Here is a 17,588-nt window from a genome sequence, read left to right on the forward strand (position 1 = left end):
GGGTAGAAGGTCGTGGTGTCCATTGTCAAGGCGGAGGACGACCTCGAGGAGTTCCCGGGACTACGCCACGCCCAGCTGGAATTGTTCCATGAGACGGACGAGTTTGTCGAGACCTGGAGCGCAGCGGATCACCGTCGCGCGGAGAGCGAGCGCTGTCGTCACGTCGGCCTCGTCGTCGCTGGCTAGTCCAGCAGGACGCGCAGGAGGGACAAGTGGAGATGGTCTAAGAATGTTGAAGCAATTGCCTAGTTAATTTTCTGAAGTATTACGTGGAGTTGAGTTATCTTTGAAGCGGTGTAGGTATCCAATCCTGCCTCCAAGTACTACAGTACTACGTACATGACGGACTTGTTCCCGAACCCCACCCCCCCAATAAGATCACCGGCCCACCCGCGAAACCGCGAGGCAAACATCATCTCAATTTTAGCACACCATCTCCTCTCCGCCTCTACAACAGCCGCGCAACCGCACCATCTTCTTCGACCTCCGCCGCCAACCCTTTTACCCCAAGTAACCCTACCCGATTCGGCTGGACGCAAGACGCTCTGACGCTGGGCGAGATCACCGTCTCGTCGAGGTAACAATTTATGCCCAATGTATCCGCCGCCGCCGCCGCCGCCGCCGCTATCGGCGGGATTGTACCTGAACCGGCTAGAAGGAACTAACTAACCGCAACTTCAACCGATCCTCGTGCAGGTCCGATCCATTCCCCCGTCGCGTTCTTCGCCTGCAATGTGATGCTAACTTCCCGAGTAGTAGTAATTTCTTCCTACTAGATAATCTGCTGAAGCCGAAGCGCGGGCTACCTGTTCGACGAAATGTCCCGGAAGAAAACCAAAGTCGACGCCGTCGAGGGAGATGCCGCTGCCGCTGCCGCCGCCAACGACCGTCTCAGCGCCCTCCCGGACGACCTCCTCCACAAGGTCACCTCGTTCCTGAGGTCATGGGAGGTGGCCCGCACCTGCGTGCTCTCGCGCCGCTGGCGCAACCTCTGGGCCTCCGCGCCCTCCATCGACCTCCGGGTCTGGTGCAAATCCCGCCACGGCCGGCTCCCCAGGCAGCTAGCCAGGTTCGCCAACCACCTCTTGCTCCTGCGGGACGTGTCCGCGCCGCTGGACACGCTCCGGCTCCTCTCCAGCCCCACCCGTTACACCCCGGACTACTCCTACAGACCCAAAGACTACTACTACGACAACGAGGAGGATTACTCCTCTTCAGATGTCGAGATGTGGATCCGTGCCGCCGTAAACACCGGGGCTCGCTCTATCCAGCTCACCCAACATCCGAAGGACAAGGCCTTCGCCGACCTCGATAGCGTGCCCATCATCTCCTGCCACCTCAAACACCTCCACCTATCGGGCGCAACGTTGCACGACAAGACCTTAAGGCAGCTCTCTTCCCAGTGCCCTTCTTTGCAAGTCCTGGAGCTCAGCAAGTGCTGCCTGGATGGCCCCCAGATATCTTCTGCCTCGCTTACTAGTTTGGCCATCGTCGAGTGCAGGATCATGGCCGACCTCTCCGTCACTGCTCCTAACCTCGTATCGCTTCGCTGTGTCAGTCCGTACCATCGTGCTCCTTCGTTTGAAAACATGGGGTCTCTGGCCAGGGGCACCATCGTGCTTAATGACTCTTTCTTGCATGATAAGTTTGAATACAAGTACAAAGATATCAAGCCAGATGTATCTGAGTGCGATGCCAGTGACTCAAATCATGATAACTGTGATAGCGATGCTGATAACGACGACTTGAGGTCCAGCGAAGGATTCTATGGTGCTAATGTTTTAGGTGGACAAAATGTTATCTGCAGCCTTTCAAATGCTACAAGTTTGGAGCTGATAGCTCATGCCGGAGAGGTATACATATAAATATGTTACTGATATCTCTCTTTCAGTATACTATATTTGTTCAACTAATATAGATCTGTCGGTTATTTTCGCTTCAGAAATATTCAGTACTTTACAAAAACATCTTTTTTTTACTGGACATACAATGTGCTATGTGCACATTTCGCACTCTAATACCAACAGCTGGTTACATACCCACAATCACTACAAGTGACCTGATGAGTTGTGGGAAATAATCGTAGCTTTGTTGTAATAAAATTGTATAAGCCAAACAAAAGGAATATGAGTAGCTTGCCAGGAGCATTTTTCTTGTCCTTTTTTCCCCCAAGGTTGTATCCTTATCGGCATGTCCAATTCATTGTAGGTCCACTCTGTTATTTATCTTTTCTTTGAACTGAACAAATGCATTTCTGTGTGCCATATGAAGGTGATTCTGAATAGGGAACTGGAAATGTGCCCAATGTTTAGCAACCTCAAGGCGTTATCCCTTGGTGAATGGTGTATGGCTGCTGACTTGCATCCATTAATTTTGTTCCTGCAGCATGCTCCAAATCTGGAGAGGCTTTTTCTTAAACTTAAAATGGTAAGAGCATTGTTTTACTGCTTTTATATTGAGCTGTGATAAGTTAATTTGGACCTATTTCCTGACATTCATTTTGATCTGCAACAAGGATCATACGGAAATAGAAGGCAATATCAATCCAGAGGGTAGTTCGTTTGCTTGCAAAAACCTTGCAGTGGTCAAGATAAAATGTCCCAAGGAGGATGAAAGAGTTCATGTGTTAGCGCAGTTCTTCGTGTCTAATGGCATAGCCATGGAAAAGATATCTGTCGACCACCGTCCGACTCGCCAAACTTGTGAGTCATGTATTCTTACTGCATCTTGCAAAGGTTTTACATTATTACTATTTTGGTTAAATGGTACTAAAGCCACAAAATGTTGTTATATTTGCAAGGTGGGTATTACATTATTACTATTATTGTTAAATCATAAGGCTTCTGTTTAAACTTGGAGTTTGTTTTTGGAGCTAGATCTGAATTTATACAATGCAAACTTATTCTCTTCCTCACACTTCAACCAGGCAAATCCTGGGCCTAAGACGCGGATGGGATGCCTTGTAGGAACTGCAGTTTGGGCGGTAAGATCTTACATCTGATTACATAGCTATCCATTTACTGTAACCTGTAAGGTTTACAAGTCTTATTTGATAATGGAAATCATCACTTTGTACTTAACTTAGATTTGAGGGACAAGAAACTACCTACCTTTAAAAATATTTGGCATCTTGGTTTGTGCACGTTCTCTAAAGTTGTACTTTCATTTCGTTTACTAATACATCTATGATAGGTATGGAAATTTATTTTTGTAATGATGTTTATTATGAAAAATCTAATGATATCATCTAAATATACCCAAACTGAACAACAAGAAAGAAAAATATCCGCAAAAATAACTGAATTTTACTGTATAAGCTGAAAAATGCCACGTATTTTGAAACGGGAAAGTTAAATCTTCCCGCAGCACATTACTTTTATAGGGCTTCTGATCTTTTTTTACCATGGCATTTGGAACAGTGGAAGGCTATCTTAATGTCAAAATGTTTTCCATGCAGATGATTGCTGTTATATTCTCTCACGCGGCACATACCATGGCTGCAGAACTTGAATAGAGTTTCTGGTGCTTCGTTTGTGTAGCTCTGAAGTCTAAACTATGTGTGGCTATATGAAACCCTTGAAGTCAAGATTGTTTTTCTCTAGTGTGACGAGTTAACACTATTATATATAATCAAGTTTGGTTTCTTCCTTAGATATGTGCTATGAGATGATGTTAGAATATGTGGATTGAACTCTTCGTTCGTCGCACAACCGCCGCATCCTCCTAAACCCACTACAGGAATCCCAGAAGACGCCGACGGCCGGCTGCCCTCGGCGTAGCCACGCCAGGCCCTCGGCGTAGGCTACGCCGACGGCAGCCCTCGGCGTTCAGCTCCCTCAGCGTAGGGTTTCGTGCCGTCGGCGTACGACGCCTACGTCGACGGTGCACCTTTACCCTTGGCGTCGCTGCCCTCGGCGTCTCACCACGGCGCGCCGTCGCCGTTAACTGAGCGACCCAGACGCCGACGGCATTGCCCTCGGCATAGGGCAGCCATCTGCGCACCCTGGAGCGACGTGGTGCGTCGCGCGACTGCCAGCTGCGGCGTCTATGCCGACGGCAACCCCTCGGCGTCTGCATGGGCCATGCAGGGACATGCGGCACGCTGCGCGCGGCTGCCAGGCGGAGGTCTACGCCGAGGGTAATGCCCCCGGCATAGACCTGACCATATGGTCGCAGCAGGGGTCTATGCCGACGGCATTGCCCTCCCGCAGACCTGCTCATTTTTTTTAATTCCAGTTTAGCATTGCACTCTCCTCAGCAGTTCACTTTGCACAGTTTAGCAGTTCACTTATCACAGTACAGCAGTTCATACATCCAAATTCATCCAAATTCACCATAATTCACCAAAATAGCATAAAATCCACATAGTAGCATACATGGTGCACATGATAACATACAAGAGGAGAGTGCCATGTCATCCAAATACATAGTAGTAGCAACCAAGCGCATAGATAGTGTGAGCTGACTAGCGCATTAAGGACCCGGGCGGGGTGTATCCGCCCTCATCGTTGGTGAAACGAGAAGCCTGGTGCCGAGGTTGCGCTCCAGTAGAAGCTGCAAAAGAACCAGCTGGAGAGTCACCGGGAGTACGCCCAGGAGAAGTCGACGGAGAGGCACCGGGAGTACGCCCAGGAGACGGAGAGGCACCTCCATGAACCGGTGTGATCTCACGCCCACCCCGCGAGGCCTGGTTCCCGGAGCATCCCGTTCCCTACATGTTAGCAACTTGCGAGGCAAAGGAAAGTGGTAACTACCGGTTTGGCAAAGAACTTACCGGTGTGGATCCGTAGTAAGTCATAGCGAAAGTTGCCCTCGATGCTCAAAGGGTCAACCACCTCCGGGTGACGAGACAACACCATGTCGCAGTAGTCATCCTTGGCGGCCTTGGAATTGCCGTAGTACTGTGGCTGAGGCAATGCGGGATTGGGCTTCTGCTTCGTCCGCATCATGTCATATATCTGGGGATCATGAAGCACCACCCTAGGTGGTGCCTCGGCTAGCTGCATCGCGAAAAGGAAGGTTATGCGTATCACAAATGTGACATGACGGGAAATGAAAGAAGGTCGTTCCATGTATATACATACCATCTTCCCCTTGTAGCGAGTGTAGTCGCGGTTTCCCGCGCAGTGTGTGCCACCGGTGCCTCGGTTCTCCATGTTACGCCTCGACACGGCTGCAAACTCCTCGTCCTCCCTGAGCCACCTCGCCCTAATCAGCTCCTCCCATGCCTTCTTATGCTGCTCGGCCCACTCGGGACAAACCTGAAAACGAAATACTCAACTCAAGATAATCCAATAAAAACTTAGCAGCAATGTAGAATCTCATTGACATTTTACTCACCGACATGTACTTCTCCCCATTCCAGCGGGCAGCAGTAGTAGTAGATCCTCCTCGGAATCCCGGCAGCACGACGGCGTGGTGGCGGTGGTGGTGGAGAACTCCGGCAGGGCTTCGCCTATGCGCTGCGGGAGTAGTATGTGGAGGAGGGTCGCTAGGGTTTGGGGAGAGAGAGGGGGGTAGGGCGCCGGCCATGGGGGCCCAAGGTGGTGCGGCCAAGAGTGGGCTGCCCCTCCCTCTCCTTCTCATTATATAGGTGGAAATCCCCAAGAGTTGTAGTCCAAATCTTCGAATAAGACCCCAACAACAAAACCTCCCATAGGTGGGAAACCTACTCAAGGGGGGAGTCCTACCCAAGGTGGGACTCCCACCTTTCCTTTAGGTGGGGTGGCCGGCCACCTATGGTGGAGTCCACCTGGGACTCCACCCCGTTAGGGTTGGCCGGCCAAGCTTGGTGGAGTCCCTCCGGGACTCCGCCTTCCATAGTGATTTCTTCCGGACTTTTCTAGAACCTTCTAGAACCTTCCATAAATGCACCGGATCATTTTCAAACTTATAAAATGACTTCCTATATATGAATCTTATTCTCCGGACCATTCCGGAACTCCTCGTGATGTCCTGGATCCCATCCGAGCCCACATGCTTAGTGGGCCGGTGAAAGGATCGTATGCCGCACCTAGAGGGGGGGTGAATAGGTGCTAACCAATTTTTAGTTCTTTTTCAATTTAGGCTTGACACAAAGGTAAATTCTCTAGATATGCAACTAAGTGAATTTACCTATATGACAAGGCTAACAACTAAGCAAGATATATCTAAGCAATATAGAGGTAGAATAGGATAGAGGTAACCGAGAGTGGAGCACGCGATGACACGGAGATGATTCCCGTAGTTCCCTTCCTTTGCAAGAAGGTACGTCTACGTTTGGAGGAGTGTGGTTGCTACGAAAGCCAAACCAACAGCCACGAAGGCTTCACTCAGATCTCCGGTGAGCAACGCCACGAAGGCCTAGCCCACTTCCACTAAGGGATTTCCTCGAGGCGGAAACCAGGCCTTTACAAGGTTCTTGGGGCACACATCCACAACCAAATTGGAGGCTCCCAAATCTGTTACAACACAACAATCAACAACAATACATCAACACAAATCAACTAGGGAACCAAATAGGAACACTAGCATGAGATCCCTCAAACAAGAGAGGGGGAAATGAAGAACGCTTCGGTGAGGATGTAGATCGGTGTCTTCTCCTTCGAATCTCCAAAGATCAAGAGCTTTGGTTGGGGAAGGAAGGAGATCTTGCAAATCTTGAGTTTCTTGAGGTGGCTCTAATGGAGGTGGCTTGGCAGATTTCTTGTGTAATGATTGAGCAACTTGTCCCTTTGGAGAAGAAAGCTATTTATATGGGTGGAGCTTTCAGATCTGACCGTTGGGGACGAAATTCACTTACACCGGAAGTTCCGGCCAGGATGGCCGGAAGTTCCGGCTTCCACCGGAAGTACCGGCCGTTCGGGCCGGAACTTCCGCCTTTGATAAATTTCCTGCAAAGCAAAAGAAGGGGCGGAACTTGGGCGGAACTTCCGGTGGCCGGAAGTTCCGGCCAAGTTCCGGCCAAGTTCCGGAAACTTGCGAAAACCTTACTGGACTATACTGAGCCACAAACTCGGAATTCCGGAACTTGCCCGGAAGTTGGGCGGAAGTTCCGCTGACCGGAACTTCCGGCCAACTCCACCGGAACTTCCGGTCCTGAAGAGAAAACCTGAGCACAAACGGCGCTAAGAAGCTTCTGCTGAAAAAAGACAGGCCGGAACTTCCGCCAGATTAGGCCGGAACTTCCGCCAGACACAGAAACCCTGCAGAACATCAGAACAGCTAAACCAATACACCGATCCAACATAATTTTTGATGGCTTGTACCTGTCTACATCAACACACATAAAAATATACATAGTGTTTACGTCAAACACACAAAACCCAAAAGGGCGGGAAATGTTCTTTCAATCTCCCCCTTTTTGGTGTTTGATGACAACACAAGTATTTGCAAGGAATGGATAATGTAAACAACAATGTGAGAGATATGTGAGAGATATAGAGGAGCTCCCCCTAGATATGAGCAATGGTACATAAGAAGCTCCCCCTATATCTTGCATCCGTCTTCCAAGGGTTTGCAAAACAACATAGTGATAAGCATATGAATAATAAGATCATGCACACATAGATAACCAAGGAAGACTCACATACGGAGTTTACCATACACAAATAAGGTTCCAAGCACATAGATAGAGTTTACAAACCAAATAGCTAAGACATAGTTCGACACCATAAAGATAAATAGAATCACAAGCAATAAAAACCAAAGCCAACACGAGCTTGTGACTCCCCCATGCAAATACCCACCGAAGAGCAACCTAATAAGGTCTCACTCTCCCCCTTTGGCACCAAAGCACCAAAAAGGAAAAGGAGAATCTATGCGCCCCAAGGGTCGGCGTTAGCCCAGCCGGGAGGGAGGTTCGATGAAGCGCCGGGGTAGGGAGGAGTGTGAGGAGGAGACTCGATCTCAAGGCCATCCGGAGGAAGAGGGACACCATAACGAGAGACCCACTCAGCTTCCGGAGTGACATTCTCCTCGGATCCGGGGGGAGACACTTCCACCTCAAGTGCCCTCATGATGCTCTTCTGACAAACCCTTGACTTCTTGGCTTCATCATGCTGCTGATACTGACGGTGGTTGACTGCAGAGGTGAGGCAAAAGATCTGTCTCATGCGGCGTGCTAGCTTGGAAGCCCAACTAGGTGGCTTCTCATCCATGGGGTTAACATCTTCAGGAGGAGAGTTGTGGCGCTTGGCCCTCAATGACTTCACTTCATGGGATGTGAGAGTGAGTGGAATGGATTGAACGAGTCTAGCCTGACAAGTATCCATCCAAGTGTCCTCAATGAGCTTCATAATGTACGGAGCAAAGGCGGGAAGCTTCTTCTCCATCACACATGACCACATCTCATGATAGATGTAGTCCATCACATCAAGCTTCTCACCGGTGCCCTTCTTAGCAAAAGAGTTGGCCATAAGATCCACTTCATAAAGATGTAGCTCATCAAGGTTGCCACCCTTTGGTCCAATGGTTTCCCGGTAGACTCTAAGCATAATATCCCAAGTGGGGAGAAGATCCGCACTCTTGCCCGGAACACCCCAACCGGGGATGTAGAGGTGCTCCAAGACTTCCCTTGTTTGAGCCCATGAGCTATCATGGCACCTCCAACCATTTGCATCAACACCCGGTAGCGAGAATATCCAAGGGCGGCTCCAAACTTTGCCAAGTTAGACTCAAGGAGCCTCTCATGAGTCATCCACCGAAATGTTCTTGCTTCATCTTGCTCAAAGTGGACGGTGGCATAGAACTGTTGAATCAACCCAACATCATAGTCCTTGTTGAGCTCCATAATGGGATAGAGCCCAAACTCTCCACACATAGTATAAGCTTCTTCAAAGTACTTGTTAGCGGCCATCTTCCCGGTGTCAATAGCATGTTGAGGGGCTACCCCCTTCTTGAATGGTATGTAGATCTCATAGAATATCTCCTCTTGGGTATTGTTGTGGAACCGCTTATCCCCAACCCTATTGTTCCGAGGGGTGAGGTAAGGGTTCAAGTCACGGAGCTCCTTGTACTCATTATATTGCATGCCCTTCACGGATATATGTATGTTCTTCCCACGAACAGCCGGTGACTTGAGCCTTTGAGCACCTGCAGCTTGCTGGCGAGCGGTGAGCTTGGATGGTCGGGTTTGCTCAAGCTCTTCCTCAACCTCATCCACATGATCCTTGCCTCTCTTCTTGGAACCACCTGATAATGGAATCAATATGATATGAATGATGAATGAGTGCACATAATCAAGGAGGCCAAACACCAAAGCATGCACAGGATATCGGGTAACAGCAGAAAAAATCGCCAGGCCGGAAGTTCCGGTGAGAACCGGCGGAAGTTCCGCCCCGGGCGGAAGTTCCGGCGTGAAGGGCCGGAACTTCCGGCTGTTCGAAAACAGCGGCAGTTTCTCACCAGATCTGAGGCAATGGCTAAGAGAACCGCATTACCACGACATCCTAAGCACGATCTAGTAGAGGAAAGGCATCTAGAGGATTTCTACCATAGCTTTGCCTAGAGTATGCCCTATATTTCATCTAGTGAGGTCTACCCACACATAGAGAGGGAGAGGGCACAAACCGGGGGGAGCCATGGAGGAGAAGAGGGAGAGGATGTCGATCCACGGAGATGATCCGGCAGGGAGCGCCGGAGGAGGGAGATCCGGCCGGAGAAGCAGCAGCCGTCACAGGGGAGGAGCACCACCAAATAGATCTTGGAAAGGGGAAAAGTGAGGAAGATGGAACTGCTCACCCGTTCGGCCCAGTTATATAGTGGCCACTTAAGGCCGGAAGTTCCGCTCGTTGGAGCCGGAACTTCCGGTCTCTCAGGAACCACCCAGGCTGGACACGAACAGGGCTGAACTGGCGAAAAGGATACCGGCCGGAAGTACCGGTCGAAACGACCGGAACTTCCGGTGGAACAGGAAACTGTGCCCAAAAACAGGATTTTGACACGAACAAGGTGCACTTGGAGAAGGTGAAGGATATGTCTTAGATGAGATAGGCTTAGGACAGATACGCCAAACTGTGAGATGGTACATGATCACTCATTTTTGCAAATAATGCAAATGAAGGCCAAAAATGAGTGATTTCCCATAAACAAGGAGATGTCAATAAAATCCAATGAAGATCCAAACAACTCCAACTCTTCACGAAGAAGAGTGCGGTGGCCTAGGCCACCATATATGAGTGTTATGATATGGCACCGCGAAGATATATCTTGGGTCCAAACCAATACTCATCATTTAAGCTCACATATCAACATATGATATAACGAGAATGAAATCTTTAATGTTGGCATTATGGGGGGAGGGATAGCTCAATAATTTAAACCGCACTCCCCCTATCTCCATGCCCACATCTAAACCAAATAAAGTTTTGAGACGAAGGTGTGTTTGCAAGATGGTCAAGCTATACTCCTTGAATCAATGATATTTAGCTCATTCCTCAAATAAGTGAACCTTGCTTCATCAAGAGGCTTCGTGAATATATCGGCAAGTTGATCTTTGGTAGGAACATAGATGAGCTCAATATCACCACGGGCAACATGATCCCTAATGAAATGATTCCGGATCTCAATATGCTTCGTTCTTGAATGTTGCACCGGATTATAGGCAATCTTGATAGCACTTTCATTGTCACATAATAGAGGCACTTTGTCACAAATGACACCGTATTCCTTTAAAGTTTGCCTCATCCATAACAATTGAGTGCATCCACTTGCGGCGGCAACATATTCGGCTTCGGCGGTGGAGAGAGATATACAATTTTGCTTCTTAGATGACCAACACACCAAGGACCTACCAAGAAATTGGCAAGCCCCGGAGGTTGATTTCCTATCATCCTTGTCTCCCGCCCAATCCGCATCGGTGTACCCATTGAGAATAAAACTTGAGCCTTTGGGTACCAAATACCATATCTTGGGGTATCAACCAAATATCGAAAGATTCTCTTGAGAGCTATCATGTGGCTCTCATTAGGAGAAGCTTGATACCTTGCACACACACCAACACTCAACACTATGTCCGGTCTAGATGCACAAAGGTAAAGCAAGGATCCAATCATGGATCGATATACCTTTTGATCCACCTCTTTACCATTGGGATCAAGTGCAAGATGACATTTGGTAACCATAGGAGTGGCAACACCTTTCATCTCGGTCATCTTGAACCTCTTGAGCATGTCTTGGAGATATTTTGCTTGGTTGATGAAGGTTCCTCCTCTCAATTGCTTGATTTCAAAACCAAGGAAGAACTTCATCTCTCCCATCATAGACATCTCAAACCTATCGGTCATAAGCTTTGAGAATTCATCATTGAAAGCTTTGTTAGTAGAGCCAAAGATAATATCATCAACATATAATTGGCAAATGAAAAGCTCCCCATTGACCCTCTTAGTAAAAAGAGTGGGATCGATTAGCCCAACATCAAACCCACGGTCTACCAATAATTCCTTAAGGTGCTCATACCAAGCTCTAGGAGCTTGTTTGAGACCATAAAGAGCTTTATCGAGCTTGTAGACATGGTTAGGGAAGTTGAGATCCTCGAACCCCGGGGGTTGCTTAACATAAACCTCTTCATGCAAAAGACCATTAAGAAATGCACTTTTCACATCCATTTGTTGTAACTTAAAGTTATGATGCGATGCATAAGCAAGAAGGATACGGATGGACTCAAGGCGAGCCATGGGAGCATAGGTTTCTCCAAAGTCAATTCCCTCAACTTGAGAGAACCCTTGAGCCACCAATCTTGCCTTGTTCCTCACAACATTGCCAAACTCATCTTGCTTGTTCTTGAATATCCATTTAGTGCCAATAACATTGCGGCACTCCTTTGGCTTCTCTACTAAGGTCCACACTTTGTTGCGCTTGAAGTTGTTGAGTTCTTCATGCATAGCTTCCATCCAATCCGAATCTTCAAGGGCTTCAAATACTTTCTTGGGTTCCACTAAGGAGATATAAGCATGATGGTTGCTAAAATTAGCCAATTGCCTTCTTGTTGAAACCTTTACCCTTACATCACCAAGAACCTTGTCATGTGTGTGTTCAAGACGCTCAAGTTGCCTTTCTCTTCTTGCTAGACGACGGGCCTCGATCTCCTCCTTGGTTCTTCTTGGCCTTGGAGGTGTCACTTGATCAACTTGATCATTTGGGTCCCCGTCTTGACCTTCAACTTGAGCAACTACAATTTCTTGTGAGTGCTCAACATCATGTGCTTGATCTTGGACATCATTTGGTGCGGAGCAAATATCAAATGGATACTCGTCGGAACCATCATGAATTCTTGGTTGTTCTTAACTTTGATCTTGTCCTTGATCTTGTCCTTGATCTTGCACACTAGAGGGAGGGTCTTGTTCTTGTTCTTGGGTTGGTGCATCATTTGCTTCACTTGATGGGGTTTGTTGATGTTGAGAAGATGAGGGCTCCACCGTGGTAGAGCATAGTCCTTTCCGAGACGCCACACCGTGTCCGTCAATGGGGCGGAAAAATCCCACACCCATTCTTACTATGGCATCTTGAGGTATTTCATCACCTGCACACACATCAACTTGCCCCACTTGGGAGCCATCATTTTCTTCGAACCTCACACTACAAGATTCAATGATAATCCCGGAGGCTATATCAAAGATTCTATAAGTGTGAGACTCGGCACCGTAACCAACAAATATACCCTCCAAAGCTTTAGGAGCGAATTTAGATAAACGAACTCCTTTGATTTTGTAGAAACACTTACACCCGAACACCTTGAAGTATGAGATATTAGGCTTGTTCCCGGTGAGTATTTCATATGGAGTCTTGTTCAAGCCCTTGCGGAGATAGAGCCGGTTGGAGGAGTGACAAGCGGTGGAGATGGCTTCGGCCCAAAAGTTATAGCGGGATTTATACTCCGCCATCATAGACCTTGCCATATCCATAAGAGTCCGGTTCTTCCTCTCCGCAACACCATTTTGTTGAGGGGTGTAAGCAGCGGAATATTGATGACGAATCCCCTCATCACTAAGAAAATCATTGAGTGTGTAGTTCTTGAACTCGGAGCCGTTGTCACTTCTTATTGCCATAATGAGGAGGTTGTGTTGGCGTTGCACCTCGGTAGCAAAGTCAATGAATATTTGTTGAGTCTCATCTTTCGTCTTGAGAAAGTAGACCCAAGTGTATCTTGAGTAGTCATCGACAATCACCAAGCAATGTTTCTTCGCACCAAGACTTGCATGAGTAACGGGACCAAAGAGATCCACATGAAGGAGCTCCAAGATCCTCTTGGAAGAGATAATGGTCTTGCTTGGATGCGGAGAGTCATGCATTTTGCCTTCAACACAAGCCCTACAAACACGATCTTTGGCAAAAGACACATTTTCCATTAGTCCCACAATATGGTTCCCCTTGTGAAGACTTTGCAAAGTTCTCATGTTGACATGGGCTAGGCGGCGATGCCACAACCAACCCACGTCCGCCTTTCCGAATAGGCACATCGCACTTGTCGTGGTGGTCCCCGAAAAGTCCACCACATACAAGTTGTGTTCGCGATACCCAACGAATGCGACTTTTAGAGTCTTGCTCCACAAGAGGACCACAATATCATTATCAATAAAGACGGTGAAACCCATCTTGCCAAGGGCGGAAACGGAAAGCAAATTGTAACCAAGGGTTTTGACAAGCATGACATCCACAAGAGTAATGTTGTGTGCAATCACAACCTTGCCAAAACCCAATACCTCGGATGTAGAATTATCGCCAAAGGAGACGGTGATATGATTTATGTTGGGCCTCAACTCCTTGACGAGGTTCTTGCCGCCGGTCATATGACTTGTACATCCACTATCAAGTACCCATTTTGAACCTCCGGCGGCATAGTCCTACATGAGATCAATTCTTGGATTTAGGTACCCATTTTTCAATGGGTCCTCTTTTGTTAGCAACAAGGGTCTTTGGAACCCAGATAGACCAAGCAACATAACCATCATATGGACCAACATATTTAGCATAGACATCACCATAATAATCTTTAAAGAGAACATAGTGAGGGTTATCTATTCCCGCACCATCATCATTAATGGTATTGCCCTTTCGGGTTTCACCATTAGCTTTTTCATGTGCGGGCTTGGTCTTTTTCTTGTTTGCCTTTTTAGCCTTGGTATTATAACCAAGTCCCTCCTTCCCATTGTTTGACCTTTGCTTACTCAAAAGATCATCCAAGGAAAGTTTACTTTGGGGAGAGGAGGTCCTAGCAAGTTCATCTTTCAACCTAGCATTTTCCTCAATTATATTTTCATGATCACATGAGGGAGTAGAGGTACTAGGTATGTCATATGAAGCAAGCCTAATTTGAAGTTGCTCATGAGACTCGGAGAGGAGAGAGTATTCACTCTTCAAGGCATTGTGAGCCTTGTCTAGTTCATCTAGATCCTTCACAAGTTTCTCATGATCAACACCAAATTTGGCCTTTTCCTTTATAAGCACTTTAGTCTTAGCTCTAGCAAGATCTCTAGCTTTAGTGAGCTTGTTAAGTTTATCTTGAGGTTCTTCAAGACTTTCTAGCTTCTCTTCAAGAGATGCTATAGTTTCTTGACATTCCTCAAGAGCATTTTTAAGAGCATGTATTTCTAGAGAGTATTCTCTCTCTATTTGGCACTTTTTCTCAAGAGTAGCATTTAGTTGAGCCATACAAACCATGAGACTTGAAACATGCTTCTTAGTGTTACCTTGAAGGCTACTAATGAACTCATCAAACTCTAGCATCTCTTGTTTCACTTTTAGACTAGCGGGGTCAACCCCTAGATCATTAGCAATGTTAGGCATAGAGGGGTTAGGAGATGATACCTCGGAAGATTTAGCCATGAGGCAACTTTCTTCCTCCACATGAATGACCTCATTGGGAGATTCACTTGTTGATGAAGAGTTAGTAGCGAGGGAGGCAAGGGCAACCAATCCATTTGAGGTTGCATCTTCTTCATCATCAACATCTTCATCTCCGGAGGTGTACTCTTCTTGAGTTGATAGCACAATAGATGTGTCCAAGGTGGACCTTGCCATGAAGCAATGTGCATTCTTGCGTTGAGGGTTCTCATTGGGTGAATCAAAGAGAGAGGAAGAGGGAATGTTGGTGGTGACAATGGCGGCCACTTCTCTTGAGCTTTCCTCTTCATCATCATCACTAGCACTTGCAATCTCATCGGAAGAGTATTCTTCATTAGCCACTAGCACAATCCTTGAGGGCCTCTTGCCCTTCTTGTTCTTGTTGTAGAATTTCGTGTTGAGGGGCTTTGAATATTTGCCCTTTGAGTCTTTGCTCTTGTCCTTGGGGATGAGCCTTCCACCATGAGTCTCCCTATTCTCATAGGGACATTCGGCGATGAAATGGCGCTTGTCATTGCAATTGTAGCAAGATCTTGTTCTTGGGCCCGAGCTTGAGGGGCCCCTTGAGTTGTTTCTCTTGATGTTGTCCTCCTTGGCCTTGGAAGGATCAATCCAAAAGGTGTTTGCATGGAATGCCATGTGGTCATGGTAGTGGTGTTCCAAGTCTTCCGGATAGGTCATGCTCCAAGATGCCCTATAAGATTCTTGAGGAATCACTTCTTGCACGGGGTTGACCACCAAGGCAAGGTTGGACACTTTTGTCATCCCAATGGCACGATTGCGAGAATCATGAGAGTTTTGCTCAAGCACCTTGAGAGCTTGCATCTCGTGCACGGCTTGTTGAGAGGTGAGAGATGCATAGCATTCTCTTCCGACAAGTGTCTTGACATCAATAGGCTCGAACGGCATCATGCACTCATTGTACTTCTCCTTGATCCAAGAGTCATTAATGTGAGAGGCACCAACAATCTGGAAGGTGTCGGCAACGGTGAGAAGTCTTCCATACATGTCTTCATGATCTTTATCCGGAAGCCTCATGAATCCTTCGGCTTTATTCCGAAGAGCATTATACTTGTTCCTTCTTGTGCTCTCGCTTCCAATGCAACTCGCGGCCAAAGCATCCCAAGCATCCTTGGCAGTGGTGAAATGCCGAACACGAGTCAACTCCTTAGTCCCCACGGCGGTTTGAATCATGTGCAAGGCGGTGTTGTTGAGTTGACTATCAACCGCTTCTCTTCTAGTCAACTTCTTGGGGTTGTAAGGATTGAAGCCTTCCTCGATGATTCTCCAAAGTTCATTGGAGGCACTGCGAACATGAGAGCTAAACTCAAATTACCAAGTATCGTAATCATTAACGGAAAACTTAGGTGGGTCGCCCCGGATGTTTATATGAGGATGGGGAACCGGTATATCGGGTGATTGGAAAGGTGGAGGTACTCGATTGTAGCTCTCACTTCCACTAGTTCCCTTGGGAGATGCAATGGGGGGTTTGTCAGTGTTTGAGTTATCACCATCCATGGGTGTGGTAGCGGAGGGTAATACCGAAGTATCACCCTCTACAACCGCATCCGTGATATTAACCTCTATGGTGGGAGCCACGGGACGGGGAGGAGCCAAAAGCTCGGAAATCATTTTTCTCATGCTTTCCATTTGAGCATCCATGGATGATTTCAACGAGTTGATATCCTCCATGGTGACCGGCCTAGTCTCCCCTTCCGATGGTCCATCGTCCGGCATACTCTTAGGCGGTTAAGCCCGAAATAAGAGCCGAGGCTCTGATACCAATTGAAAGGATCGTATGCCGCACCTAGAGGGGGGGTGAATAGGTGCTAACCAATTTTTAGTTCTTTTTCAATTTAGGCTTGACACAAAGGTAAATTCTCTAGATATGCAACTAAGTGAATTTACCTATATGACAAGGCTAACAACTAAGCAAGATATATCTAAGCAATATAGAGGTAGAATAGGATAGAGGTAACCGAGAGTGGAGCACGCGATGACACGGAGATGATTCCCGTAGTTCCCTTCCTTTGCAAGAAGGTACGTCTACGTTTGGAGGAGTGTGGTTGCTACGAAAGCCAAACCAACAGCCACGAAGGCTTCACTCAGATCTCCGGTGAGCAACGCCACGAAGGCCTAGCCCACTTCCACTAAGGGATTTCCTCGAGGCGGAAACCGGGCCTTTACAAGGTTCTTGGGGCACACATCCACAACCAAATTGGAGGCTCCCAAATCTGTTACAACACAACAATCAACAACAATACATCAACACAAATCAACTAGGGAACCAAATAGGAACACTAGCATGAGATCCCTCAAACAAGAGAGGGGGAAATGAAGAACGCTTCGGTGAAGATGTAGATCAGTGTCTTCTCCTTCGAATCTCCAAAGATCAAGAGCTTTGGTTGGGGAAGGAAGGAGATCTTGCAAATCTTGAGTTTCTTGAGGTGGCTCTAATGGAGGTGGCTTGGCAGATTTCTTGTGTAATGATTGAGCAACTTGTCCCTTTGGAGAAGAAAGCTATTTATATGGGTGGAGCTTTCAGATCTGACCGTTGGGGACGAAATTCACTTACACCGGAAGTTCCGACCAGGATGGCCGGAAGTTCCGGCTTCCACCGGAAGTACCGGCCGTTCGGGCCGGAACTTCCGCCTTTGATAAATTTCCTGCAAAGCAAAAGAAGGGGCGGAACTTGGGCGGAACTTCCGGTGGCCAGAAGTTCCGGCCAAGTTCCGGCCAAGTTCCGGAAACTTGCGAAAACCTTACTG

General features: G+C 47.5%; 1 protein-coding gene across 1 annotated transcript; it reads left to right on the top strand.

Moving 5' to 3' along the window:
* The first annotated feature begins 354 nt into the window (after positions 1-354).
* On the top strand, positions 355-3,651 carry LOC127332979 (MEIOTIC F-BOX protein MOF). Its single transcript, XM_051359290.1, has 6 exons — positions 355-577; positions 697-1,853; positions 2,272-2,427; positions 2,516-2,702; positions 2,927-2,983; positions 3,458-3,651. The coding sequence occupies exons 2-5, from the start codon at positions 819-821 to the stop codon at positions 2,941-2,943; spliced, it is 1,395 nt and encodes a 464-aa protein (XP_051215250.1). The 5' UTR covers positions 355-577; positions 697-818; the 3' UTR covers positions 2,944-2,983; positions 3,458-3,651.
* The last annotated feature ends 13,937 nt before the right edge of the window (positions 3,652-17,588 follow it).

Source organism: Lolium perenne, chromosome 2 (genome assembly GCF_019359855.2).
Source record: "Lolium perenne isolate Kyuss_39 chromosome 2, Kyuss_2.0, whole genome shotgun sequence".
Taxonomy (NCBI): Eukaryota; Viridiplantae; Streptophyta; class Magnoliopsida; order Poales; family Poaceae; genus Lolium; species Lolium perenne.

What these genes read in the sequence shown, in the direction of transcription:
- LOC127332979 (XM_051359290.1), top strand. Translation starts at nt 819, where the DNA reads ATGTCCCGGAAGAAAACCAAAGTCGACGCCGTCGAGGGAGATGCCGCT. An exon ending in TGATAGCTCATGCCGGAGAG is followed by an intron (nt 1,854 to 2,271) that starts GTATACATATAA and finishes TGCCATATGAAG; the next exon opens with GTGATTCTGAATAGGGAACT. An exon ending in TTTTTCTTAAACTTAAAATG is followed by an intron (nt 2,428 to 2,515) that starts GTAAGAGCATTG and finishes ATCTGCAACAAG; the next exon opens with GATCATACGGAAATAGAAGG.